The 26,708-nt window shown below is 44.5% G+C and overlaps 1 protein-coding gene across 1 annotated transcript in view; it reads left to right on the top strand.

Moving 5' to 3' along the window:
- The window catches only part of LOC138453436 (uncharacterized), a 270,880-nt gene extending 251,618 nt beyond the window's left edge, over positions 1-19,262 (top strand). Inside the window, exon 8 of the mRNA XM_069606289.1 lies at positions 12,290-19,262. Coding sequence (XP_069462390.1) covers positions 12,290-12,308 — 19 coding nt within the window. The 3' untranslated portion in view covers positions 12,309-19,262. The remainder of the gene's footprint in view (positions 1-12,289) is intronic.
- Positions 19,263-26,708: the final 7,446 nt, after the last annotated feature.

The following is a 26,708-nucleotide window of genomic DNA, read 5'->3' as shown; positions in this document are numbered from 1 at the left end:
GAGCCGCCCAGCAGATTGTCGTTATATGTAGCGTATAGGGCGTTTTGCTGTACGGTTTGCGGTGGATGGTCGCGGTATTCCCTCAGAACGCCCTACCGCCGTTCCGCCTCGCTCCGGTGAGGGCGGCCATTTTGATCGTGCGATGCCGCGTGCGCGGTGCCTCCTTTCCGCCGCTCCGAACTCGCTCAAAGTGGTGCATTTCGGCCCGGAACGTTCCCTGCGTGTGCCAGGGGCACTTGCCTTCAGGAGGGTATGCTTTTTGGAAGGATTTGCCACTCGTAGCAGGCTATTTATTCAGGCTGTTTGCTGCGGCCGTCGGAGCACCAGGAGCTCACGTCCTCATCGTCCCGTTGCTGGCCACGCCCCCCGAATGTATCACTCTTAACTTCAGGATACAGCGGAATAGACACATGATATTGAGTGGTTTAGAATCAGACCATTGTTAGCTCCCAGTACACAGTCTAGAATCTCTGGGAGATATCTGGGCTTTCTTTCCGGAGGACCAGCCATGGTCTGAGAGGCGCCATGAAGTTGGTTGAGCCTGCGTTTTCCAGTATGCACATTAGAGACTTTCCGGTTGGAGCCAAGATTTCGGGAGTCTCGTCTGGAACGGCTGATCATTTGTTCCATTAATGTAGACGGATCCAGGTGTCCTCTTGCTGGAGCAGAAACTTTGCTCATCTCTCGGCAAGCGTAAGAAAAGGGAAGATGGGAAATGGAACGTCAACCAGATTGTTCAAGCAACATTCCACTGATTGTTGTTTTGAATTTTCGATGTTGGTCAGATGAGGGGCATCTTCATAGCTAACTTTGTCCACAGAATCATCCTCAGTCTCCTCAACATAGGTTGAGAGCTGTAACAAAATGTCATCCAGGGGTTCTGATTCAATTGGTACCTTCCTTTTTCTGGGAAAGATTCTCACATCATTAGGATTTTCGTTGGATTGTTTACTTTGAGATCGCCCGCTGACAATGGTGGTCGGTGCCATCATCACCTTTATTGAGGCAGACTTTAGATTCATTACAAAGGTCTGTGTGTTGTATGTCGTCTTAGTGTTTCTAGGAGTAGACACATTTTTTGTTTTCTTTACTTGATTGTTCTTGGCCAGCTTATCGATGTTAACAGTCTTTCATTGGGACTGCAAACCAAAGATTGAGTAGGTGTTTTCCTTTTTTGTCGATTGCGGCTCAGGTATAATACGAGCATTAGGCTCTGTTCTCCCACTCGGTCCGTCATTTGTCGGAGCTGGGTTGGTATTTGAGGTGACTGATTGATGGATTTGTGCCTCGATGGTAGTTTGCAAGTTATCCATAGACAGGGGCGACGAGGCATCCACAGAATCTTTGTTGGATCAGGGATCAATCTCGTACATGCACAAAGCCCCTGGTTGTCATCACTGGAACCAACCAATGGCGGGGGGAGGCTTGGTGGCCTTTTATGGAGACCTCTTGGATAGGGCAGATTTCTTCAGCTTTTTTCTGTAAGGCTATATATCGGATTCCTTCCAAAAATATTTGTTTGTCAGCTGTTGCCTCATGAGCTAACTCAATTAAGGACTTCAGGACCGCACCTTCCAGGTCTTTGTCTCGCATTCTGCTCTCACGCATTGATTCAATGTCTCAATATGGATTAATTTAGAGTTCATCAAGGCAATTAATGTTTTTTGGTCCTTATAATTATTGCTTAGATTCTAATAAAGATTTAAATAAGGAGCCAACATGATTAAAACAGCGTAATTATGCTATCTTGCATTTGAACAAGGTGGGAACTCTGAATTCCATCGTGTTGAGCCACTGAGGGGTGAGAAAATCTCCTTGCTGAGATCTGAGTCAAGAGATGAGACTTTGGTCGATTCCAGGTCTATCTCTTCCCCAGATTTAACGATGGTATCAGGTGAACATGGAGGTGAACAGGAGGTTTTTAAGTGAGGTCTGCAAAGATCATTTGTGGAAAATCGAGTAATCGGTGGTGATAGGTGGTGAGACCTAGACACGTTCTCCGTTAAAGTTGTGGTGGACACCACTGAGACAGTAACTCTAGACTTTTTGGATGGAAGTAAATGAGCAGAATCAGTAGATTCAACAGAAACACCACTCACGCGTTTGCCATGCGGTGGCTGGTCTCTAAGCCTAAGGTCAGACCTGCAGTAGCTTTTGTTAACCGAGCCGTCAACGTAGGTTTCGTGTGGAAGGCTCCATTCTCTATTCCATAGCTGATGGGTACCAGAACACTTGGTAAATGCGGTTGAGCCGGGGGATGGTCTGTGGGCATAAGTCGAGTTTCTAGTAAGACCGGTGTTGGATCATCTCTCGTCTGGAGGGTGCTACGGGCTGCCATCATTCCAGGACACTTAACCTCGCTCCCTCTAGGAAACAGTAGCACACTTTCATTTGCGTGCTACGTTCTGTGTGGGACAATGTTTCCAATGCCGGGTAATATGCCTTTGCTGCTTTTCAACAGCCCTGCATCTGAGAGTGGACTCCATCTTATCGTGTGTTGAATCGATTTGCTTGTGCTTGTATCGTCCTTTAGTTGATACACGCCACGCAGTTCCACCTTAGTTAAGAGTCTGTGGAGCTTCTCGGAGGTTAAAGGAATTGATCCTTTTTTTATATTGGAAGCGGCTGCCTTATAATTTACAGGTAACACTAGATTTTGGAATGGTGCCCTCCGCGCAATCAATATTTGCAACAGCAGTAGGAACAGTGGCAGTCAAATGTATGTGCAGAGTGCAGAGTGCACTTGTCTGGCACGGTGGGGTCCTGGGGTCCCGGTAACGAGCCCCTGCATCATCGTTAATGTTCTGAGTTTGTGAGCTGGGACTATAAGATGTCAGCATTGTAGTGGCAGAAGAGGCACTAGTGTAGACCTCAATCTGAGCAGCAAGGGTGTTCAACGTTCTTGCAATGGGTGGCTCGGGGTGGATTTGAGCAGTTACATCATGGGGAGACGGGGAGAGGTTGCAGATTTCAGCAGATTCAACACAGGCATCGCATGGAGTACCTGTGGGGGAGAGTTCAGGCTTCAGACAGGTCGGGTCACCGGATGAGCTGGGCATGAGCATAGCCGTCTCTTCGGGTCCCGCTGAAGAAGTAAACGAGCTTTGTTCCGGGTCCTCTGCAAAAAGGCTGCCAGGGGAGGGTGGGCTCCATCAGCAACCCACTTCAGCCAACACTCGGTGAAGCTCCACGTCGGGTGAGGCTAGTGTAGGGAAGGTAGTTCCACAAAGCCAACACTGAAGGCAGACTCAATCCAGCAGCTAGATGCGGGAGCAGGGATCACCGTAGAGATGTAAGGTCAACACTCAGCCAACATTCCGTGACGGTTTCCGTCGGGTGAGGCAAGTGTAGGGAAGGTAATTCTGCCACCACAAAACCAACGCTGAAGGCAGACTCAATCCAGCAGCTAGATGCGGGAGCAGGGATCACTGTAGAGATGTAAGGCCAAAACTCAGCCAACACTCTGCCATGCTCTGTGTCCGGGGAGGCAAGTGTAGGGAAGGTAGCTCCGCCTCCACAAAACCAACACTGAAGGCAGACTCAATCCAGCAGATAGACACAGGAGCGGGAGCAGGAATCACCTTCAAGATGTATGGCCAACATGTATAGCACCTGCTACCATGTGTTATGGCTTCGAATCGCTATAGGTTTAATGGCCCTCAGGAGGACTGTGGTCTGAAAGGAAATGAAGCAGTGGAGCAACACATTGCATGGAGGTAGACACAATCATTTATACAATTGTTAGCAGAGATGACTAGTCCAATGACCTAGAAAAACCTAAGGTAGTGTGCCTTTAGGACTATGATGTCCATGACTATGTGAACAGCTGGAGAACATTTTTTGTGGGACTCCCCTGTAGTCTATGGATCACAGAGCTATATGAAAAGGGAGCTACTACCGATTGCTGGATCCATCCCGAGGCACCTGTCTACAGTTGTCGGCTCTGCTGTACATTATATGGGGAAACACCTGCGCAGTGAAGGGAAATGTGATTGCATGCAAATAAACATTTTCATTACTTGATGCAACCATTGTCAAGTAACTAACAGATACAGTAAAGCTTTTATCAATTTTCAAGTAGTAATTGCGGGGTTCTGTAGCTATAAGATGTTAGTAGCCAGAAGGGCTTGTGGGCCAGACCCTGTATGGAATCCGGCCACGTCCAGGTAAGATTTACTGCCGAGGGAGCAGTACTCGGTGGAAACCTGGAGCGACACACAATGTAGATGGCCAAGCACCGCCCTCGACCAAACAGACGCTAAACCTGCCACTTCCACAAACTCACTGCAACATGGGCTCCTGACTAGTAAACGCAGTGCCAACATTCACCTAAAGAGTAACTCGTTTCACTTTGATACTAACCAATTTGTCAATATCAATTTTATTTTAAACGTGAAACGTCTCTCTATTCAAGGGGAATCGTTTTCTAAAAGGTGTTTATTGCACAGAGGGGACACCCTGTGCCCTGCGTCTCCTCTTTGACATTTTCATTGTTTGCACTACAAAGGCCAAACAATTCATGTAATTCCTGGTACACCCAGGTTTACATGCATTATTGCACTTCATAGAACCAACCAGAGTAAATGCCTCCTGCCATGTACGCAAGGCCATATATCAGGGCATACAGTACATTGTTAGTGTTAAAGTTGGTGTGTCTTCGAAGGGAAATTACTTGGGAATGCCTCCCGGTACCCTCCTGTGACCTCCATTTACAGTTAATCTGCTGCCAATGTGTATGGCCAGTTTAAGAGTAAATGGTACCGCAAATAACTCTCTATGTCGAGGCAGCGGGGAAGCAATTGGCCCTTTCAGTATATTTCGCTCTCTTTAATAACTGGTTCACTGATTTACATGGACACCCTCTTTCCAAAACTGTGTAATTTAAAACAACTGAGTATTCTAAAAAGGCCTGTTGCGTCTGATGTGTGAACACTGGCTTTACACCAAATTATTCTGCATGCTCTGTGGATAAAAACCACGCCAAATTATTCTGCATGCTCTTTGGATAAAAACCATGTTAATTGGTATAACATTGTCTGCTTTAATAAATAGATCTTAAAATGCTATTGTGTTCTCATAGGTTGTTGTAAACTTCACATGACCGTTACACCGGTTTGTCCAAATTGTAAAGACCATCAGGAACTCCGATGACACTGACCACTCAAACAAAATGTAATCCATGGGTTCCTGCCATACTCGTATACAGTGACCAAATGGATTTGTAGCTGTATAAATACATTGCTCCTCAAACATACCCGGGTATTGAGGGAGCAGATGTATCATCAGAGGGAGTGTGATGGAGAGAGGGGGAACACAGTGGGAGGAATAGTAGGAAGGAGAGTAGGCAGAGAGAACCTGAGGATAAGGAGCGCAAGGGAGCGAAAGGAAAGAGCGAGTGGAGCCTGGGTATTTGGAAGGCACATATTCCAGCTGAAAAGACCGTTGTGATTTTGAAGGACCCCATGATAGGATACACCTGGGAATTCCTAGAGGGAGTTACTAAACAGAAGGTGGTTTCCCTTTGGCCATCAGAACCAGACAGGCAGAATTTCAGAGATTAAGATTACTGATTTTTAGTGGCAATCTTGGGTTTTAGGGACACCTAGCTTAAGGAGGAAAAGGCCCACAGGAGGTATATGAGAGAGTGTGATGGGGCAGCCCTTGGTGAGCCCCCTTGCAGAAATCGCAACAAAAACCGTTGAAGCGTCTCATCGATGAGAGGCCACCTGAGACATACAGCACAAGGCATGAACTAGTTATGGGAATGCAGACTGATTTTCTTGGACTTTCAACTGAGTTTAAGGCATAGTAATATTCGAAGACATTTGTATTTTCAGGCGACAGGCAATATGCCCTCTCTCGCAAAATGCTACTAAGCATCCCTGCACGTCACCTCCCACTCATTTTTTTTCCTATTGTTGGTATGCCAAAAAGGAAATTAGCTGCACAGCTTGACTATCTCCATGGTGTAGTGCTAGCTGCAAAATGCACTGCCCCGGCACAAGGGTTAGCCGTATCAAATAAACACCTTACATGTGGAAAAAAAACTAAAGGCCTTTCAATGATAGGATAAGCAATGTTGTGGTGCCTGGTGCATGCTAAAATACTGTGCTCTGTGTTTTAACTTGCATACATTCGTAGGAACATTGGAGCCTAAGCACTGGTAGTGTGGAGGTTTTAATAGTCAAATTGAAAAAGGGAGTAGCCATGGACGCTGTGCTCTAATTTTCTTTCATTGGTTTCCTTTTTTATTTTAAATAAGACATGGCTGGGTTGATGAAATGGGATTAAACCCATGCAAGCATCTCGCAAGGCACAAACACATAATCACTCTATTGATGAAATGACCTGCCAAAATGGCCTTGGAGAATTGGAATTGAAGGAGGTAGAGTGCATTTTGAGAAATGTAGTCCTATAATTAACGGAGATGGGCTGGTTTATGGAATAAATAGCCTTGGACGCATTTGTATTAAGAGAACTACGCTGGACGCTGGGACAAGCAAGAGGCACAGAAGTTATGGAGACAGCTTTTCTGAGGTAGGGTGCAGTCTGGGATCTACAGTCCACTTTCTTTTTGTTTACGCTGCATCATATATTGCAGTCTGGAATATGGGTCACTTAGTTATGTTTAAACTTCTGCGTTAAGCAGAGTGCATTCTGGGGAAAGTAGTCCAGTATAATTTGTAAAGTAGCTATTCTTCTGTATATGTTTTGGCGACCTAGAGGATGGCATTACTCTTGTGAACGCCAAAATCCGAATGGTCTCAGATTTTGGGCATGGTTAAGCAAAAGGATGTATTAGTTTGCTTTTAAAACAGACAGCATCCTAGCCATTAACCCGTTCCTAACATCTAAACCGATCCACCCTCCAAATCCATGACTTTTATATTCTTCGGGGCATATGACCCTCAAAGTTTTGGGAAATACTTACAAGATTTTATGGCACGCTATTAACACCACTCGCTTAAAACAATGCATCCCATTGTAAATGTTAAAGGTATTTATATAGAGCACGGTCACCAACGGAGTTGGTCTCCATGCGATCAGGCGGCTCTGTGAACAAAGAGGTGGGATTGGGTTAGTGGGTGAAGAGAGCGTAGGAAAGGGAGAAGGTGGTGTCCTCCTGTTGGCTGCTTCAGTTCGGTTTTCACTGTGCGCTGAGCTTGTGTGTGAATATAGGATCAAAGCGAGTCCTTGCGTGCTGTTGTTGCAATCTCTGTATTGACTGTTGTTGCGGTGTGGGGAAGTCCGTGCAGCTTGCTGTGAGTTAAGTATGCAGACATTTGAGGTTTTGGTTAGTGGTTATATGTCTCTTAATCCTTGTAGTTTTATGTATCCGGTTGTCATACTGGGTGGGTATATTCTTTCTCCTTTTTTTCCCTGACTATCTAGTACCAAAATAAAGCCTGTCGACCATGTTCATGCTGAGCGACACCAGGTGATGTTCCACTTCTGGGTACACATGGCCACTCAGAACATTTTATGATCCCGTCCTCCTTAGGTGAGGGGCATACGGCCTTCAACCCCTGATGACGTCCGTCACAGAGGGAAGGGCTCAATATCCCGGGCGGCGTGCTTCAGTGCTGCCAGGTAGGCAGAAAGTTTGCAGTCAGTTGTTTTTGGCGCACATACGCCCACCAGTTCATAATGGTCAAGCATTGCCTGATGCCAGAAGTGGAGCAAGAAGGCGTTCTAACCAAGTCCGAGGGGCCATGGTTTTTTTAAAGAACTGACACTGAGGCTTGGTTCTGTTTCCTATGAATTCTATGTTCACGATTTCTCCAGTTAGAGTGTTCAACCCGAATCTTAAAAGTGTCACGAGCAGCTGAACTGGTACATTTCTGCAGATTTGTGGGTAAATAGCCACTATTCTTGGATGGCTCGATGTGAATAGAGCTTCTACCTTTTAACACTCTCTATCGTATTAATCCCGTTCATGTCCCACAGTTTTCTTTTTACCCAATTCGGATAGCTAATTAGCGTTCTGTGATCCATTCCAGCTTGAGCTAGTAACTCATTACTTTTCATAGTTCGATCATTTATCATGTTGCAAGTCAGCAAACATTTTACTATACAGTGATAAGAGGTTCCACTCTGTTTGTCTCGGCATGGACAACAGGCCCAATTCATATCGAATGACCACAGGTCCCAGCAGTCCCAGGAAAACATTAATTCCCACTGGAATGTCTTACCAAACCCACTCTCTAAAATTCACATCTGTGTCTGTCTGTATAGACTCCCTTCATAAATCCCTCTAGAACATTAAAAGCGGATCATTTTCCACCTGGCACCCTTCTACTAGACTCCTTCATCCCGGTTTGCTCACTTCTAGCATCAACATCCCGCTCTCCTTGCTTCCCTAATTACAGCGTCCACAGCCACTTTTCACCATGTTGATCACTCTTACACACAATGTTGGAATTACTTGGATATATTCTTGTGTTCCTACAGAATAAGTATAATTTAACACTTTATCACAATATTCTGCAAAAGTCTGATGGTCACTTTATTTTCCCTCTTTGATGGACAACTGCAAATACCAGACTGCACATCCACGTAATGCCTGGCAGTGGCCCATGTCTTTAGCAAATGCCATCCATACAGTCCCACACGCTGCTATCATTTAAAATGTGGCTGTTGTTTTTAATTCAACAGCAACCCACGAGTGGAGTTTTAGGGCAAGTGGGGACTTAGTGGTCTGTTGTGGTCGCCAGTTGCCAAAGTATTTTTTTTTGTCCTTTGAAAAGGAGGAGCTAACAACAGGAGAGTGGAGCCAGAGCCCTTAAAGACTAATTTGTAGCGCAGAGTCAAGTGGGGACTTAGTGGTCTGTTGTGGTCCATTGAGGTCCGGGAGGACGGGGGCGGTACTACTGAAGTGACGCTCTGAAGAAATTGGTATTGCAGAAAACGAGCAGCTCCATTTTGGTAAGGCGTTTTAGCGGAGAAACGACTAAACGGTAAGCCATGCGGCCCTGAACTTACTAACTCACTGTGTGTATTAACTTGCTTCGAATAAGAGGGAGACTGTCGGGGTTAGATCCCCTTTGATCCCAGGGCAGCTATCCGGGTCCGGTCCTTCAGACTACTATTATTAATACGTCAATTGAGGGCGTGTGGCTCCAGCTAGTTAATTGCCTTGTGAAAGTAGTCCCGTCACAGTAGTAGATCCTTCTCAGTTATTTCCAATTAACAAGCGTTTCTGAACGGGACACTGCGGGAACAAATATCCTTTGATCCCATTCGGAATTGCAAGTGTCTCACTTCCTTTGTCAGACTTTGGTAAACACCAAAATTAAGAACCATCAGAAGCTCAGTCGTGTCAGTGTCAGCAGTAAATGAAGTAGTGCTGTAGCACTTACGTACACGATTCAAGCACGCCATACCCATTAACCAAAAAAGTATTAAAAAAAATAAAATAAATAGAAATAAACCTTGTGGGTAAGAGTAATTCGTTTAGGATGAAGGGGGACTCCAATCTCCTATTTGGACTACCCAAAAGTCCTTTCCTTAGCAGGAAACAAAGCACTAACAATGCATACGCCCAGAGGAAATCTATTTCAGGAAATCAGTTAAAGGGAGAGCGTAACCCCAATTCCATAAAGCACGCAACTCGCACATTTCTGCTGCAAGAATTTAATTGTGCAGTAATCCTGTAAAGGGTCACTCCCCGATTTACCAATGCAAATTGATAAAATATAACACATCCCAGTAGGGAATGAGACTAGGAGAACAGGTTGCAAGATGAATGAGTTTTTATATAAAGTTGGCATCCAGAGAACTCTGCTGCCTCGAGAGTGCTCTGCCAAACAAAACAGTTACATGGAAATGTAAAGCAAAACACCATCATCGATAACATAGGGTATTACATTAGTACAGGATTGGTTGGGGAGTGATGTTACATATGTTGCTTTAGGTGCTGCTTTCTCCGGATAGGCTGCCCAGTTGGCGGGAGGGTGAGCGTCACGAATTCCAGCTGCTTGTGTCCGGGAAGGGTGAGGGTTAGGTCACGGCGAGGTAGAGTTGACACTAACTAAGCTGGCATGAGAAACTACCACTAGACATATAATAGTCATATAATAGACATAAAATAAACAACAATCGGTTTATAGTGACTTTTCCGACAGTCACTATTTTGAAATACCAAAATATCGAACCAAAAGTGGGGAAAAAAAAAATTTCGAATGCCTTTTTTGTTTTTCTTTTTTTTGGGGGGGGGATTCCCCACAACCCCCTGTTTTTTTTAAAAAAAAAGATATCTTTTTTTTGCTAACTAAACAAAACTAAACCCTATAAAATAAAAAACAAAAAATTCTAAAAAAAAAAAGAATTCAGCAGTTTTGGTTCGATAGTTTGGTATTTCGGAAAAAAAAATGTGACATATTGACTGGATACCACAACAATCATTAGTATACCTTTGAGTAAATCTTGAAACCCTGTAAATTGCATACACGTGATTACATCATCTTTCATTGGGACTTTTATGGGGTACAGGGTTTAGGGGGCATGTCCTCTGTGATAACCTGGAGGACTGGGCGGGCCTTACAGAATGCTATAAATAATGGACAAAGTGATATGTTTGCATCTTATGTGTACGTTAGATTTGCGGAGCCCTTTGCACTAGCTCCTAGTTCCCTAGAGGTAGCTGCTGGTTAATGCTCGATAGCCAGGAGCTGCTTTTAGCTCTTGCTTATCAAATCTTAATTGCGATCCCTGAAGTATGCAATTGATGAAGTGGGTAATGATCTGTGATGCTGAGAAAGTTCTATTTTAAGGTCTCTTAAATTTCTATAGATTGGCATGGTTGCCAAATATTTAGCAGATGGTGCAGGTACAGTGTCCCTAGTATCCATTCTTCAGATATCATCCTGGAACACCAGGGGTTTTAATAGTTTTCTAGCCAATGTAAAAATCCAAACATTTAGAAAAATTACAATTGAATACTCTTAACGGGGGTATGGCTGAGAGGTCTACCCCTTACAAATGGAGAGAATAGCAGGGGTTGAAATTGGGATTCATGGAGCAGGAATTGGAAGTAGCTCCTGAGTGTCAGGATTTTCCTCAGAGCAGAAGCCATTAAAGTCCAGTTTCAAGAATGGAGTTCCTGAAAGATGTTGAAACTTGCTTTTTTCTTAACTGTGGCATGCACCCAAAAATGCACATCTTCCCTTTTTGATTGCTCTGTTACTCTGGCATGTATGCTAATGTGCATTGTTTCTGTTGAATCCTCTCTGTTTCTGGCCATGCTGCTTTACATGTCTTTACTCTGTATATTCTCTTTAATATGCTTTACCTTTTATTTCTTTTTAATTTCTTTGTTGACAGTTTGTCAATCTTGCTGCTACCTCTCATGTAGTCTTTACCTATCTTTGATGCTACCTCATAGCTCTGGCACTACATCCGTCAATGCATCAATCTATTATTGTCTCTTTACTCTGTGCAAACTAGAATACCACCACCAACACTCCCAACCTTATTGTACATGATGGTACACCCAACCGATTGTAATGATTTCATTTTTCATAGGGAAAACATGTCATAAATAAAGGTCATTAAATGTCTACTGTAGTTTAATGAATGCTTCCTCCCGCCCAGGTAATACGGCAAAGTTGAAAGATGGGGTTTATGAGTAACAATGAGAGCGGCAGGCAAGTTACAAGAGTCCAGGTGTCAAATTTGTCACAGGCAGATTTTTCTCATTGGAAGAGCCTGTTTGACATGATCAGTTGTTCCTCAGCATGGATCTGTGAGATGACCACTTCCTAAAGTTTTGTTTTTTTAATGCCATCCAACAGTTCTGCCTTCTTGCGATTTTGGGCAAATTTCAATGTGTAGACAAGATCTTACGTTTGAAAAAGTGTTTTCGTTGTAGGCATTGTTGTTCTTGTTCTACTATAGACATTAATTGTATGATATTTTACGTATCTATATCGGAAGCAGTGACTGTAGTCAGGGAGATCAATATTTTTGTATAAAGTAGCACATGTCCTCCCTCTGGAAACCAAAACACAGAAAAAAGTAGAGCACTGACTGAGGTTTGAACCCAGCTCATAATAAATTTACTTGGATGATGCAGTCTTAAAACAGCATAATCTCTAGGCCTGTTGACTTATTCATTTTAAATGAAACACTGGTAATTCATATAGCATCTATGCAACATTTTCTTGTTTTGAGTTAAACAGCAAATACCCTTTATTTAAGGCTAAGAGGTGATAGAGAAATGAATTTCTTCCATTATATGACACAACTTTATAAATGCCTGAAATGTTACATTCCACTTTTTGTTTTTTAGATTCACCATCCTGATTTAGAAGTCTACTTCGGCAAGTATGATGGCTCCAAGTACATAATGGAGCCTTGGTTAAAGAAAAAATATCCTCACGACTGAGTTCCACATTCACGGCTCATCAGTGCACTAACACAAACAATGAATTCCTTTGCTATTGGAAGGACTGGTATCAACATTATACATGTACATTTTTTGATATAGACATGTTCCCTGATAAAAAGTGATATCCTGGTACATCAGCAACGACTAAGAGTCATCTGATTCACGGAATAGTCAGTATGTGCTAGACTACCCTTTTTATAGTCATTGACCTATGGTGGTTGGCTACCATAAATGTGTGCATGTCAATGGATTAAAAGAAATTGTAAAAATCAAATAAGGAATGTTTTGGAATTATAAACAAATGACAGAAAGCCTTTTCATAACTCCACTGCTCTCCAGTAATGTGTAAAATACAAGGAAGCACCCACTATTCCCCAAAGCTTTTTTCTCAGCAAAACCGATGTGCTTATGCATCACATTATGTACAACTTTTAGGTAACCCATACAGTAAAAAGCAATTACCACTCAATGTTTTAGGTAGCACAGCACATAGTCGGGTTTTGCAAATGCCAAAGGTTCCTGCAAGTATGGAAAATGTAGTTTTTGTCAAAGTATAACTTTCTTTTCCTACTGTAGGAGATGTAGCACTGAAAGTTGACAAATCAATTGGGACAATGGAATATGCACCACACGATTTTGCCACATAAATAGCTGTTATGATTTACTCTGGAGAACCATTTCAGTGCAGGAATATGATTGCTGCACTTTTTATTGTGAATACGCTGGTAAAGGAAGCATTATCAACCCCAATAGATTTGGATTTGTAAACGTACGATGTAGGATTTATTTATTGGTAAAAGAAAGCCTACGCATTCATATAAAACAAAAACACCTACCTTTACAATGCCAGACGTATTGGCTTTGCCAATGTTTTTTCTAGTTGGGTCAAAATGAGGACAGATAACCTAAACGGCAAGATTTGATGGGCCAACGAGAGGAGCATAATGAGCATCTGGTTCACACCAATGGCCCACTGATTTATTACTGAAGCTCTCTATAGACTGTAAGGGTGCAGGAGAAGGACACACAGGTGGCAAAGTGATTGCTATAGAGTTTTATTCAGTATAAAAATAAAGAGAAAACCTACTTTCCCTACATTTATGAGGGGTTAACCTGCATCAACTAAAGTACTAATGGGTTTGTCAAAATGTCCCTGTAACTTCAATAGTACACTGTCCTGTGTCAAAACGTCCCTTACACTTACTAAAGGTTGTGCCAATATTATTGGTCCAGGAGAATGAATTCCTCCTCCTTGACTGGGTAGCACAGTTCTGCTTGTAGGTTCCCCACCAGGTGAATGACTCAATTCTCCTGGTTTCTTGACTTCCCAGTCTCACACACCCAGGGGAATGACTCCCTTACCCTGGTAGCATGTTTCACAGTTCACAGCACAGGAGGTTGGGGGTGAGGGGTGACTCCCTTCACCTGGCTTTCCATACACTTGGTTTCTCACTTCACAATACCAGGGGGAATTACTCTCTTCCCCTGACCTTCCTCTCACTTTGTTACACAGTTCACAACACCATGGGGAAGAACTCCCTTCCCCTGGCCTGTCTCTCTTTAGTTACACAGTACACACCAACAGGGGGAATGACTCCCTTCCATTGGTCTTTCATGACTTTACCTTGATGGTCCCAGACCCTGACCTCTTCCTCTTCAGACTTGGGCAGACATGGTTCACTCTCATGCCAAGTACTGCCACGTTACGTTGAAGATGGTTTCTATTTCTCTTTTCTTGTAGGTGTGGGTCCCAGACCCCTGTTTCTCTATGGTTTGGTACTGGCAGACCTGGTTCACTCTCCTGACAGGTACTGCCACGAAGAAGATGGCTTATATTACACCTCTTTCATGAGTGCGGGTCCCAGACCCATCTTTGGTTGTTACCAATAACTTTCCTGCCGTTACTCGGTCCTGAGAGAACAACCCTAGCCTGTGAGTTGTCCCCTCCAGATCTTTCGTATTTCCCCTTAGCTTTGCTGGGGTTTAGATACACTGGTGGGACTTGCAGGGCTCGGGGTGCACCTCTGCGACTCCGCAGGCTGATCTCTGCTACAATCGTGATGTTGGTGTGCCTTCCTGGCTTTAGGATTTGGTTTGCCTTCTTGTTGCGAATGGAGAACTCCATTGGCATCTTCCCCGCTGTGTTCTGCTTCTTCCCAGCTATTTTTCTGCACTTTCCTCTGTCGCGCTGGACACTGGCTGCTCTCTCAAACAGGACAGGACACTTCCTTGCAGACTGCCCCCTTGGGGCTTCCTGATCTGCTTCCTTTAGTCCTTCTTCCCTTTTACTATGGAACAACTAGTTACTTGGTTGCAACTCCCCCGCGGAAGACTAGAACATTAATCTTTGTTCCACGGGGTGTTGTTCATTACTGCACACCTCTTCCTCATCTTAGTATTTATCAGACAAGCCTCCCTAAGGTGTTAGTTCTTCTTTGTCTCAGTATTCATTAGGCAAGTCTCCCTGAGCTAGCCTATGTTATTCTTTGTCTCAGTATAGTTCATCTCCATGGACCTACACATATACATGCACTGGCTAGGAATGATCTTGGGTCATATGGAGGTGTGTAGGAGATTGGATAAGGGATGTCAAACCACGTTCTCCGTAGATGGTTGTCCTTGTCCCCAGAGGGGAAGTCCCTCCCCCTGAAATCCTCCCGCTGTGCACCACCCCCAGGGCGACTATCGGGTAACAGTCTCACCTCCCTGGCCTCATGGGATGGGGCTCCCACTCAGGGAGAAGTGACAACATCTAATGATTTGTCACATACCCTTCTCCCTATGGAGGTGGCTTCCCTATCTGAGTTTTCCTGCCACTGCCAAACAGGTTTGTTGCCCCAGAGACCTTCTTCCTCCCAGGTATTTACGGGGGAGTAGTCAATGGTATTATTGATATCCCATATTAACTTCCCAAACTCTGGAAAGTCTGTGCCAATTATTGTTTCTTCAGGTAAACCCAGTATTACTGCTGAATTTATGGTTTCTTTCCTCTCCTATATATGGATAGTGACTAGAGCCCTGGGGTAGACTTTTTGATCCTCATGTACACACATAATTCTGACGTATCTACCCTGTTGTATCTGGTTGGATCTTACTGCTGTCTGTCCACTTCCTGACTCTATCGGGCCAAAACTGGGGTAGCATTAACCCTAATAGATTCTTGGTTCTGAAAGGGAGTGGACAGACTGATATAATTACTAGTTTCTTCTGGATCGGTCTCTTCGGATGTTCTTAGTTCTTCCCAATCCGCTCCTTCCATCCAGCCTACCTCCATGGGCTCCTCCTTCTCGTTTTTGTGGCAGGTTCTGGCTATATGTCCCCTTGCAACACAAGAGAAACAGAAGGGAGTTAGGGTTGAGGGTCCCTTCCTTTCTTCGGTTTTAGTGATGGGGGGGGGGGGTTCTCTAGGAGGTATAGATTTCTTTTCGTCCCTCCTCTCAGGTTCTCGACATACACATTTTAAGGGTTCAGCAGTTTCCTAAAAAGGGGGTTTGGATTCTATTGGAGACAATACACTGGAATTATATTTGGGATCTTTTCTTGCATCTAGCCCTTTATGCATGGACCTTATCTGCTTGGATGCTTCTGCATAGTTGTGTGGTCGCAATAGCACCATTAAGCATGGGTTTAATGAGTTGCAAAACTGCACGCTGTAATAGGGGAGGTAGCCCGTTGACGAGTTGTTATAAGGCCAGGGCTTCCATCACTTCGGCATCGTTTTTCTTATCTAGCCATTGTGACAAGGTGTTTTGAATCCAAGATCCTAACTTGAGTGGTGTTTCATTTGGGCCCAATTTGATCTCTCCGTTTTTGCTGATAAAAACTATCAGTTTGGCCCACCCTATGTAGTAAGCCCTGCCTAATGTCATCAAGAGAAGTGTTCCAAAGGGGTTGGGGGTCTGGTAGCAAGCTTGTCACTCTGTAACAAAGGTGCGGGGTAACCGGTTTTGATTTCCTCGTTCCAATGGAACTGCCTAGCTAGCCTCGCAAAATTCAAGAAAAAATATCAGAGTTTCTCTCCCTCATCGTAAGTCTGTAGAATACCATGTGAGAGTATGGGTCTCTGATGGCCAAGCAAAATCTTTTCTAGACCCTCTTGATGGCTTAGGTCTGCTTCTATTTGGTGATTTACAAGGCGCTCTAGCAGGGCATCTATGAGATTCATAGTTATTCTCAGGTTATTGTATCAGTTGTATAGGGAGTTCCCTTTTCTCTTTCGGACCCTGAGTCCGTAGAGGCTTCAGAAGTATCTTCTTCCCAATCCCCTGAGCTTTCCTCGTCTTCATGATCGCTCTTGTACCTATCCAAGGCTTCACAGGGATTCTTGATGCAATGAAAAAGGGGCCTCGACTCTTCTCTCGGGTCGGTTCTCCTTCTCCCTCTTAGTAAAGATCTGACCCATTGGGAGATGTTTTAGGGTCTTCTTCCATTGGTTCCCCTGAGTTTCCCGGGATGGATTCTGCATCTTCTCCAGCTTTCAAACCTTGTGACAGAGGGGAGTTTTAGACGCTGAGAAGGGCCACATCTTTTTAGACTGGGTTTGGTTCCTCATAGACCAATAGGGGGTAGATTCCTTCCTACTCAGTCCACGCAATTTTAAAGGGTCCTCCACTGTTTGTCAGGTGGATCAGCATCCCCCTGCTGACACCATGTGTAAGGGTGCAGAAGGAGGCGACTGAGACACAGGTGGCATAGTGATTGCTATAGACATGTATTCAGTATACAAATAAAGAGAAAACCTGTCTTACCCTACATATTTGAGGAGTTGCTCTGCCTCAACTAAAGTACTAATTGGTTTGTCAAAGTAACTTAAATAGTTCACCGTCCTGTGGCAAAGCATCCCTATCTCTGTCCCTTACACTTAGAACTAAACTAAAGGTTGTGCCAATGTTCTTGGTGCAGGAGAATGACTCCTATTTCATGGGTGCAGGTCCCATACCCGTCTTAGTTGTTCCCAATAACCTTCCTGCCATTACTGGGTCCCAGGAGAACCACCTTAGCCTGTGTGTTGCCCCCTTCAGCTCTTTTGTGTCTCCCCTTACCCCTCCCGGGGTTTAGATACATTGCTGGGACTTACAAGGCTTGTGGTGCACCTCTCCAGCTCAGCAGGCTGGTCGCCGCTGCAATCGTGATGCTGGTGTGCCATCCTGGCTTCAGAATTTGGTTTGCCATCTTGTGGTGACCGGAGAACTCCTTCAACGTCTTTCCGTCATGTTCTGCTTCTCCCCGGGTACTGTACCGTGCATTCCTCTCTCACACTGGACACCGCCTGCTCTCCCCAACATGACCGGCACTTCCTTGCAGCATCTCGGTCTGCATCCTCCTTCCTTGTTGCTTCCCGATACGTGTTCCCCTTACTTTAGTCCTTCTTCTCTTTTATTATGGAAAACTGGTTACTTGGTTACATACTCCCCTGCAGAAGATGAGAATGTTAATTTTTGTTCCACGGTTTGTTCTTCATTACTGTGCATCTCTTCCTTGTCTTAGTATTTATCAGACAAGTCTCCCTGAGGTAGCCTATGTTCTTCTTCATCTCAGTAGAGTTTAACTCCATGGCTCTACACATATAGATGGGTTTGCTAAGGATGATCTTGGGGGAGGTGGGGTATGGAGGTGTGTAGGGTGTTGGGTGATGGATGTCATACTGCGTTCTTTCTATATGATTGGCGGGTGGGGGGAGTCCCTCCCCATGAGATCCTCCCGCTGTGTACCACCCCCAGGGTGACTATCGTGTAGCAGCCTCTCCTCTCTGGCTTAATGGTAAGGGGCTCCCCTTTAGGGCGAAGTGACGACATCTAAGGATTGGTCACAAGATACACCTAAAAGAACAATCATGCTAATTAAAAGAATGCACAGCAATTGCAGACAATGGCCCTCATTACGACCCTGGCGGAAAGGGGTGTACGCCAGCGTAATGCATGGCGTACCTTTCCGCCTTACTACGAGTTCCCGTAGCGCCATGGTGATTTTTACGCCTGCTTTTTGCAGGCGGAAAAATCCATGGCGCTACGGGACTTGTTGTTAATTACGCCACCGTAATTTACGGTGGCGTAATTAACGCCTTCCCCACTCCCATTATACCCTATGGGGCAAAAATGGGAATGGGGAAGGGTAAATGGGGATTGGGGACTTACCGCCCCGCCAACCTCGGAATGGGGCGGTAAGTCCGCCAACCCCCATGGCGGAGTTGGCAGCTCAGCGCCATGGTCCATGGTGCAAATTGCAGGTGGCCTCCTTGCCGGTATTTTACCCAAATAGTGACTAACTTATTCAGGTAGTCAGAACAAGCAAATACACTTGGGGTATAGCCTTATCAATTAAAAGCAGCAGAAAAGTCACAGCCTCAGAGACCAAGGGAGGATTAATTATCACAAGATAATGACCCACTCCCAATTTATGGTCGGAGGTGATAATGACCCCTCCCTCGGTCTATAAGGCAATTACCACACAGACTAGTAGCAATACAGGTGTTGAAGTTGTGGTAAAATAAAACATGTTCATTTAATAATTAATAAGGTACACAGAACAAGCTAGTAAACGAAATGTGGTTTCATTTCGTAATATTTAAATAACTAGGTTGTCTTTATGAGGTCATCATTTTCACGGTAAACGTGGCTCAACTGGAACAGTTTCAACATGAGGTGCAATTTTAAAATGGGCGTTTTATTCGTTACAAATGTGAAAGAAATTGTGCTGTGAAATTGCATTGCTATTTCTTGAATGCACAGAAATGCTATGTGTTGTATTCCGGGCTGCCTCTGAAGTCAGAATGTCTGGACTGCAGTCAATACCAGAAGTTGTTGACTGCATTCTGATTGGCTGAGATAAGGTCAATAGTGTCTTCCATGTGCTAATAAAAGACATACGAAATATACTTTGTCTCCTTTCATTCCACTGCCTGATTTTATATCTCTACAAAAGTGGGTGGGGGCTTGTGTATATTAACGTGCTGAATTTGCATTTGCTTGACATAACTTAATATGTGTAAGCTCGATAAATCCCCTCTCTCTCACAGTCTGATCCAGGGTGGAAGGCGCATGAGTACAAATGACTGCAGCCTGTCTGCCATACTAGACCATTGATTGGGCTGTGAACTGGGGTCCACCCTTCCTAAACCAAGAAAGATGCTGTCTTCATATTTCACCAAGCTCTACGCCAGTCAGCCTCAAAGCTGAGGAGTGTAGTGGCTCTTATCTCGCTAGGCACGCTAGTGGGTGGACATCCTGCAGCACCAGGCTTCAACCGTTGTGCCTCCACCTCCTGTGCTTTAGAAAGTGAAATACAGTCAGACTGACTGAAGTAGGAGGCTAGGGACATAAAGGCAATAGTAATTTATTGGCCCCAATGGGAATGACTTCTAGCACTGTGGCTTGTCCGGAGCAGGTACTGTGCCTATTCCTGTGGTTGTATAACAATATGCAAAGAGAGTAGACATCACACAGAAAACAAGAAGGGACACTAAAGAGGCTGGGCTAAAATCCATGAAAAGTGCATGCTCACCCGTAGTAAATATTTACTTTATCATATAAATGGCTGAAAGTTACAAAGAAACCTTCCATTTCGTAAAATGAAAAGAGTGACACAACAGAACAAGCTAGTTAGGTAGTCCAAAGTGGGTTCAGTGGTAGTCATTTTTTCTTTTTTAGTTTTTTTTTTTTTTTTTAGATGTTACTGTTTTTTCTTCACAAATGCTGAGACCCTGCTATGCCCGGGATCCCTTTTCTTTTTTTTATTACTGCAGTGGAGTACAATTATAAAAAAGTACCATAACTCGATCATGTTATGGCTGTTATCAATATCTAAAAAGCCCCTTTTTACACTTAGCACGAGGTAAGAGTACAACAACTTCGAGCAGATGGAAAACCTAGAATACCTGGTATCTTCAACAGTGTTGGTACTTGGTGGGTGGGGACGGGGGGGGGGGTGCGACCACGTGCGAATTTGAGAAGGCAGAAAACCTCAGATACCCTGGCGTTACATTTTAGAGGGATGGGCTAGGTGAGGTGGTGGGGACGGAGCCTAACGGGTCCCCAGAGGGCCACTTTCGGCCAGTGCTCCGATGTCAGACTCCACAGCACTGCTTTAAAGATCGTTGTGGGTCGCTGGATAGGTGGAAGTGGGGTTCGGCCCAGTAGAATGTCTCCGGCACATTGTGGATACTTGGAAATCAATGAGCCCCTTGTTGAAGCAACTGTGAAGAGTCAGACCCTTTCCTCTTTGGCCTGAATGAAAAACTGAGTTGCATACCATTTCACGAGAAGTTGGCAGTACATGAATGCAGAGAGTGCTTCAGAGAGTTGGTAGGCCGAGGGGGCATGGATTGAGGCCGGAAACCCTTGTACCTTACAGATCTTAAAGGGGAGGATACAATAGTCCCCACGGATGTGATAAAAAGCCCTTGCAACATTTTACATTTTTTGACATATATATGGTTTACTTTTCTACCTTTTATATGCACAAATCAACTTCAAGTCTTGCTGTTTAATCTATGAGGTAGTTGTACTCAAGTCACCCAGCTACCTTGCGGAGAAACTCAGCATCTCCGGCGCACAGCGCACCACCAGAAGCAAGGACATGTGCAGTCTTGAAATCTGCCACTGCAAACATGGAAAGGACTGGAAAAGAAGCCTTCTCTGCCTACGCCCCAAGACTATGGAACCTCCTCCCCATCGCCCCCATGCTCCTACAATTCAGAAAAGAACTCAAGATCCACCTCTTCAAGGAGTCTCTCCTCCTCAACACCTACGCCATCACGTCACTGCCACGCCATCTGACTCGCTAGATGCTGTCTACCCCTCTCCTCCCCACCACCCTGTACAGCTGCATTCCTCTGTATCCTACCCCCTGCTGTATATCTGTTCTGTTGGTTCCTCTGAAAAGAGCTCTGTTATGAGGCTGTATAGCTGTATAATAATTTAGCATTTATATAGCGGTACAAACCCTCGGGTATCTGAGCGCTGCTTAGTATTACCACAGTGTTTGGTTCTCATTTATCGACCTCGGAAGGATGAAAGGCTGAGTTTGGCCCTGCCGGGATTCGAACTCTGCACGGATGCCAAAGCGAGCACTCTACTCGCTGTGCCACTTGACCGGCTGTGTACCTCTGTAAAGCACTTCATTGCTTCTCGAAGCTAGATCCGTGCTCAATAAATACCCTACTAATACTAAATAATAATATACATATATATAATAAACAACGAGAAAAACAAACACCACTGAATAAAACGAACACAATAAAAGTCCCAAAACATCATATACAACATTTGAACATATTTTACAGTCTTACAATATTATTTTCACTGAGTAATTAATGTACTATTACTAAAACACTAATTGCAGTAATTTTTATACTTGTTTGATTACCATTTACAATGTGACACCACATTCTACAAGAATGTATTTCTTCGTTATTATAGACACACTTAGACAGAAGCCTTAAATGAACTGCATATGTTCGTTACATTCCATCAATAGATGTTTCCAAAGCAGTAGTTTCTTTGCGGAGGCAACATCATCAATTTATTGGCTTTGTCTATGCTCTGGCGCGGTCCCCATACCAAGTGATTTTAATAGGTTAAATCTAAAACACAAGGGTGTGTTGTAGGCCTCGAAGCAAGATGGCAGTGTCCTGAGAGGGCTTCCGGGAATATCCTTTTAAAACATCCTTATAATTGTGGTTCGGAGAAGCAAGAGTGCAGGAATCCTGTTGGCCACGCTCCGGTGCCCAGACCGAAGACTGCTCCATGGGAAGTGACAAACGCATCCTGACATGGCACAGACTGCAGGTGGCTAACTGTTGAGGCTGCTAATGAGGGCACCCCCGCTGTAGGGACAACATAAAGGCACTATGGCTGCAGGTGAGACCCGTCACAGTGGGAGTCTGCGGTGCGCTGCTCCACCAAAGCGGCTGAGTCCTAATATAAGCAGAAGCAGACTTATGCTTCCGCACTGTCAAAGCCCTGCAGGCCAGGCATGATAGGGTTCTGGGTAGTCATTGACCCAAGTGAAATCAATACCCTAACGGCATCGGAACTGCAGTTATCCTGTCAGCCCCTGTTGTTGTGGGTGTGCAGAGATGGGACGCTGCATCTCTGGGTGCCTGTGCAGGGCCTCATCTGTGTATGGCCCCAGAGCAGAGGCTGGCGGGAGGCATGTTTTTGCTGGAGGAGTGGAGTCGGACCCAATTGCCTGTGGCTGCATCCTGTGTTGCAGCAGTTTGCCAAGTCTTCCCTTCTTTGTATGATCTGCGGGTCCTCCTGCATCTGCTGCACTCCCGCCCCTTCGATGGGATCTAAAAAGCGTCAGGCCAAGATGGAGGCATTTGCAAGGGCTCCTGCTTTGACCCTCTGAGGCATCCGTGGCAGATGGCACAGCACCAGGCACCAGGCATGCAGCAGCTGAACAATAGCATAAAAGCTGTTAACTATTTCAATCAGGTGATACACCCTGGTCTCAGCCTAGTATGCAGCGCCCAGCTGAAATGCTCATTTTATTATGTCTATAGGTTCAATATTCTGAGTGATATACCACTCATATCACACCCCTTCTCAAAATATCCCAGGTCACAATGGACCAGGAATCAGGCTGGTGGTAAAGGTAATATTTATTTAAAATTCAAATTAAACATATACTTTGTAATAGGGAGCAGCAATCACCAATGTGGTGACAATAACAGATAAGAAGGTAGGTAAGGCAGTTAAATTTACTTTTAGCAACACAAAATATAAAACATCAGAGAAAAGAACACTTTTGGATTGTTTGAAAAGATAGCACTTCAGTTAAGATTTCCCCCTGCAATATTCCGCAACCCACAAATAAGCAATTCTAAACAGATGTGAGGAAGCAGTGAGTATTCAGGAATAAATAACAAGAAACAGAAATGGAATGCAACCTTCCCTCCCCAAAATAGAGAGAAAAAAGGGGTTCGAAATCTTACACTTTTAAAAATGACATTCGAAAATGGCTTAGCAAAACAATGAAATGTGTGTAGAAATCATTACATCAATACAAATTTCTATGGGAGCAACATTGGAAGGATGCTAACAATCATGAGCTATAGTTTGAGCAAAGTAAACACTTTGAATCCAAATGGAAGTTTGAAAATAACTTAAAATGAAATTCACACGTGTAAAACTTTGCAGAAATTGGATTCCTGTCTAAAATTAACCAAACAGTTTTTGAGAAAAACAGGTGAAATATACGGATGGGATGTAGCTATCAAGCCTTTACACAATAATGTACTTTTAAAAATAGGTGATTTTGCCCTTCATTCAGGAAAAAGCACATTAAACTTATTTCTTTAAATTTGGTTTTCAGCTGCAGCAAATACACATTTTAGGCAGCTCTAGTCCTTCCCTTGAGTGCTGGAATTGTTTGCAGCATGGATAAATGTATCAAGCATCTGTTTAGAGTCTTTCTCTGGACAGCTGATTCTTTAGATACTGTTGCAAAGAAATAGGCGAGTGTCCCTGGGTTGCTTTTTTAACGATACTTTTGGTATGAGCTGTCATTCAAATGAGGCCCGGTTCCTCAGAGACTCAAGACAGATCCTGGGCATTGCAGGGCCCTTTAATCACTGTGGTTCATAATAAATGAATGGATTTAGCGCCAAAACAGCACTTTTTAAGGTTGAAAAGATGACATTTTAAAGAGGCAGTTTGGGTTTACAGCAAAGTAACGCTGCTTCTTTCCTTTGCTCCATGTAAAATGTTGCAGAGCACACTGGCATGCTCCTGCAGTAAGTAGTCTGTTCCACCCCACCTGAAATGTGAGTTGGCAGGGCGGTGCAGCCATTTTCTGGTTATTGCAAAGCGCAGTTTAGGGATATTGGCGCGCACAGGTGTCAGCACATCCATTTTGTGCTGTTTCTTGTACCAATGCAGTAAAGTGATGTAACACAGCTCAGCTGAGTGGGTCAAAATATCCCACAGAATCCCCCCTCCTGACTTCGTCTAGACTTCAAGTCGTGGGGGAGTCGGGCAAGTGGGATTTTATTTATTTTCTGGAAAAGCAGGTTCAGTTGGGTAGGAGTCCTTCTTCCATCAGCGACTGATACAACACGCTCTGCTCCCTGCCTCTGTTTGGAATGTGAAACGATACCCCCAGCCTTCTCTCAGTTTTTTTTCTGGTGTGGAGCGACACTCCAGATTTCCTTGGGTTTCTCCTTCCGAGTCCCAAAGCAGGTCCTCCTTGGCTATGGTATAATCAATGCAGATCTATAAAATAGAACACAAACCGGTTATGACAATTTTCCCCACTACTGTCCTCCAATTGGGATTTCAGCAGTGGGATATACGCATGCATTCAGTGACATTCACATATCTCTATGCTTCAGAAGTATCCCCTACTGGGTTTTCTATGGACTCCTATATTTGCCGCAAAGTATGCCTGGGCTGGCAACTCTTTAGCTGATTAATGTGAACCCACTTTTTTCCTTCTGTCAAGTCGCCCTTGGGGATGCGGATTCTGTAGACGACTGGTGAGATTTTGTCCACAATTTCAAAAGGTACCTTCCAGCTAGGCAAAAATGTGCGTTCTTTGGTTTGATTCCTTTGGAAATTGTACAAGTAGACCCTGTCTCCTACTTGATATTCCTTTTTGGTTGTCTTTAGATCATAGTGGGTCTTCATGCTGTCTGCAGATCTTTCTAAATTCTGCTGAGCATACACAAAAGCATGTTGAAGGTGTTTTCTCAGATTCTCAACATACTCATGAGTTGTGGAGGCATTTATTAATGTCTGCTCTTGGATTCTATAGAGCAGATGCTGGGGTAGCACCATCCTTCGTCCAGTCATCAGCTCAAATGGAGACATTTTAGTTGCAGAAGAAGGGGTAGATCTGATGGCCATCAGGCCAAGTGGTAATAGAATATCCCAACTTGGCCCAAAATCTGCCACAAACTATTTTAGTATGCTCACAATGGTTTTATTGTACCTCTCAACTCCACCACTAGAGGACTGCCGGTAGGCAATGTGTAATTTCCTTTTTACCCCAAGTATCTCCCACATCTTTGTCATCACTTCGCTGGTGAAGTGACTACCTCGGTCTGACTCAATCTTTTGGGGTAGTCCAAAACGCGAGAAGATGTGATTGATCATCAGGGCAGCTGCTGTTTCTGCCCACCCACTTAGTAAACAAGCATGTTATGGTTAACATGTACTTGTTCCCCCTAGAGGATTGAATCACTGGCCGATGAAATCTACTTGTAAATCTGACCAAGGCAGTGTCATCCCCCTCTTTTGGAGGGGAGCTCGGTGTGTGAGTGATGTTGGATGAAATTGTGTACACACAAGACACCCCTTCAAGTATTGGTCGAGGTCCTGCCCCATATATGGCCAGTATGCAACCTCTCGCAAGATTTCTAATGTAGTATGAAACTCCTGATGACCGGCTGTGGCCGCATCATGGCGTGACTTAGCATCAAGCTTCGGAATGAGGTAGGGACCACCCACTGGTCACATCCAGATATGGATCTCCTCACCAACAAACCGTCTTGGAATCAGAACATTTTTGGGCATTTCATCAACACTCTGAGGTCCTCTTTCCCAATGCAATCAGTATCCGTCAGGGGAAAGTTCTCAGGGTCCTCAATGTGTTGATAAAACTTACCAATGATTGGATCCCCTTTTTGAGCCGTGATTAAATCAGCATCTGGGGTCTCCTTACTCCACTGGGCAGTTGAGAGTTCATTGTGAGCATTTGTCTGGGACCTAGTGATAGCAGTGACCTGGATTTCCCCCAACAGGGACTCAATCTCAAGATAATCCCCTTGGATGGCTCTGGTTTTGGCCAGTTGATCAGCGAGGACATTTCCAGTTTTGTCTGGTCCCTCTATTCTGGAATGACCCTTGATCTTTTTCCAGTAGATGGTCATCCCACTAGAGGTGACCAGATCATCAATATTTTTCATTAGCTTGCCATGTTTGAGTGGTTTGTTGTTGGCACATAGCATGCCTCTGGTTTTCCAAATAACCAGGTGCTCCACGACCTGTTCCGGACATAATCTGAATCAGTGATTATAACCAGTTCGTGGAGTTGGTGTTGGAAAGCAGTGAGGATGGCTTGATGAACTGCCATCCGCTCTGCCACCTGACTACTACGGGGACTGATTTTGTACCATGCGTAGGTTTTCGGGGCATCATTCACCCAGGCATTCCCAACGCCGGCCACTGGTTCCTTTTCCCCCGTTGTCAACATGGTAGGAGCACCTATCCACATTAACAGTGGGCATTCTCCCGCACTTGTCTTTTCATAGACCTTGTGCAGGGAATTCAGGTACGCCTCCATGTTGTCCTGGATTTTAAGACTTTCGTCCTTGAGA

Source organism: Ambystoma mexicanum, chromosome 4p, assembly GCF_040938575.1.
Source record: "Ambystoma mexicanum isolate Mex_15411 chromosome 4p, UKY_AmexF1_1, whole genome shotgun sequence".
Lineage (NCBI taxonomy): Eukaryota > Metazoa > Chordata > Amphibia > Caudata > Ambystomatidae > Ambystoma > Ambystoma mexicanum.
Note: the sequence above shows the minus strand (reverse complement) of the source record. Positions and strands in the feature narration are given on the sequence as shown.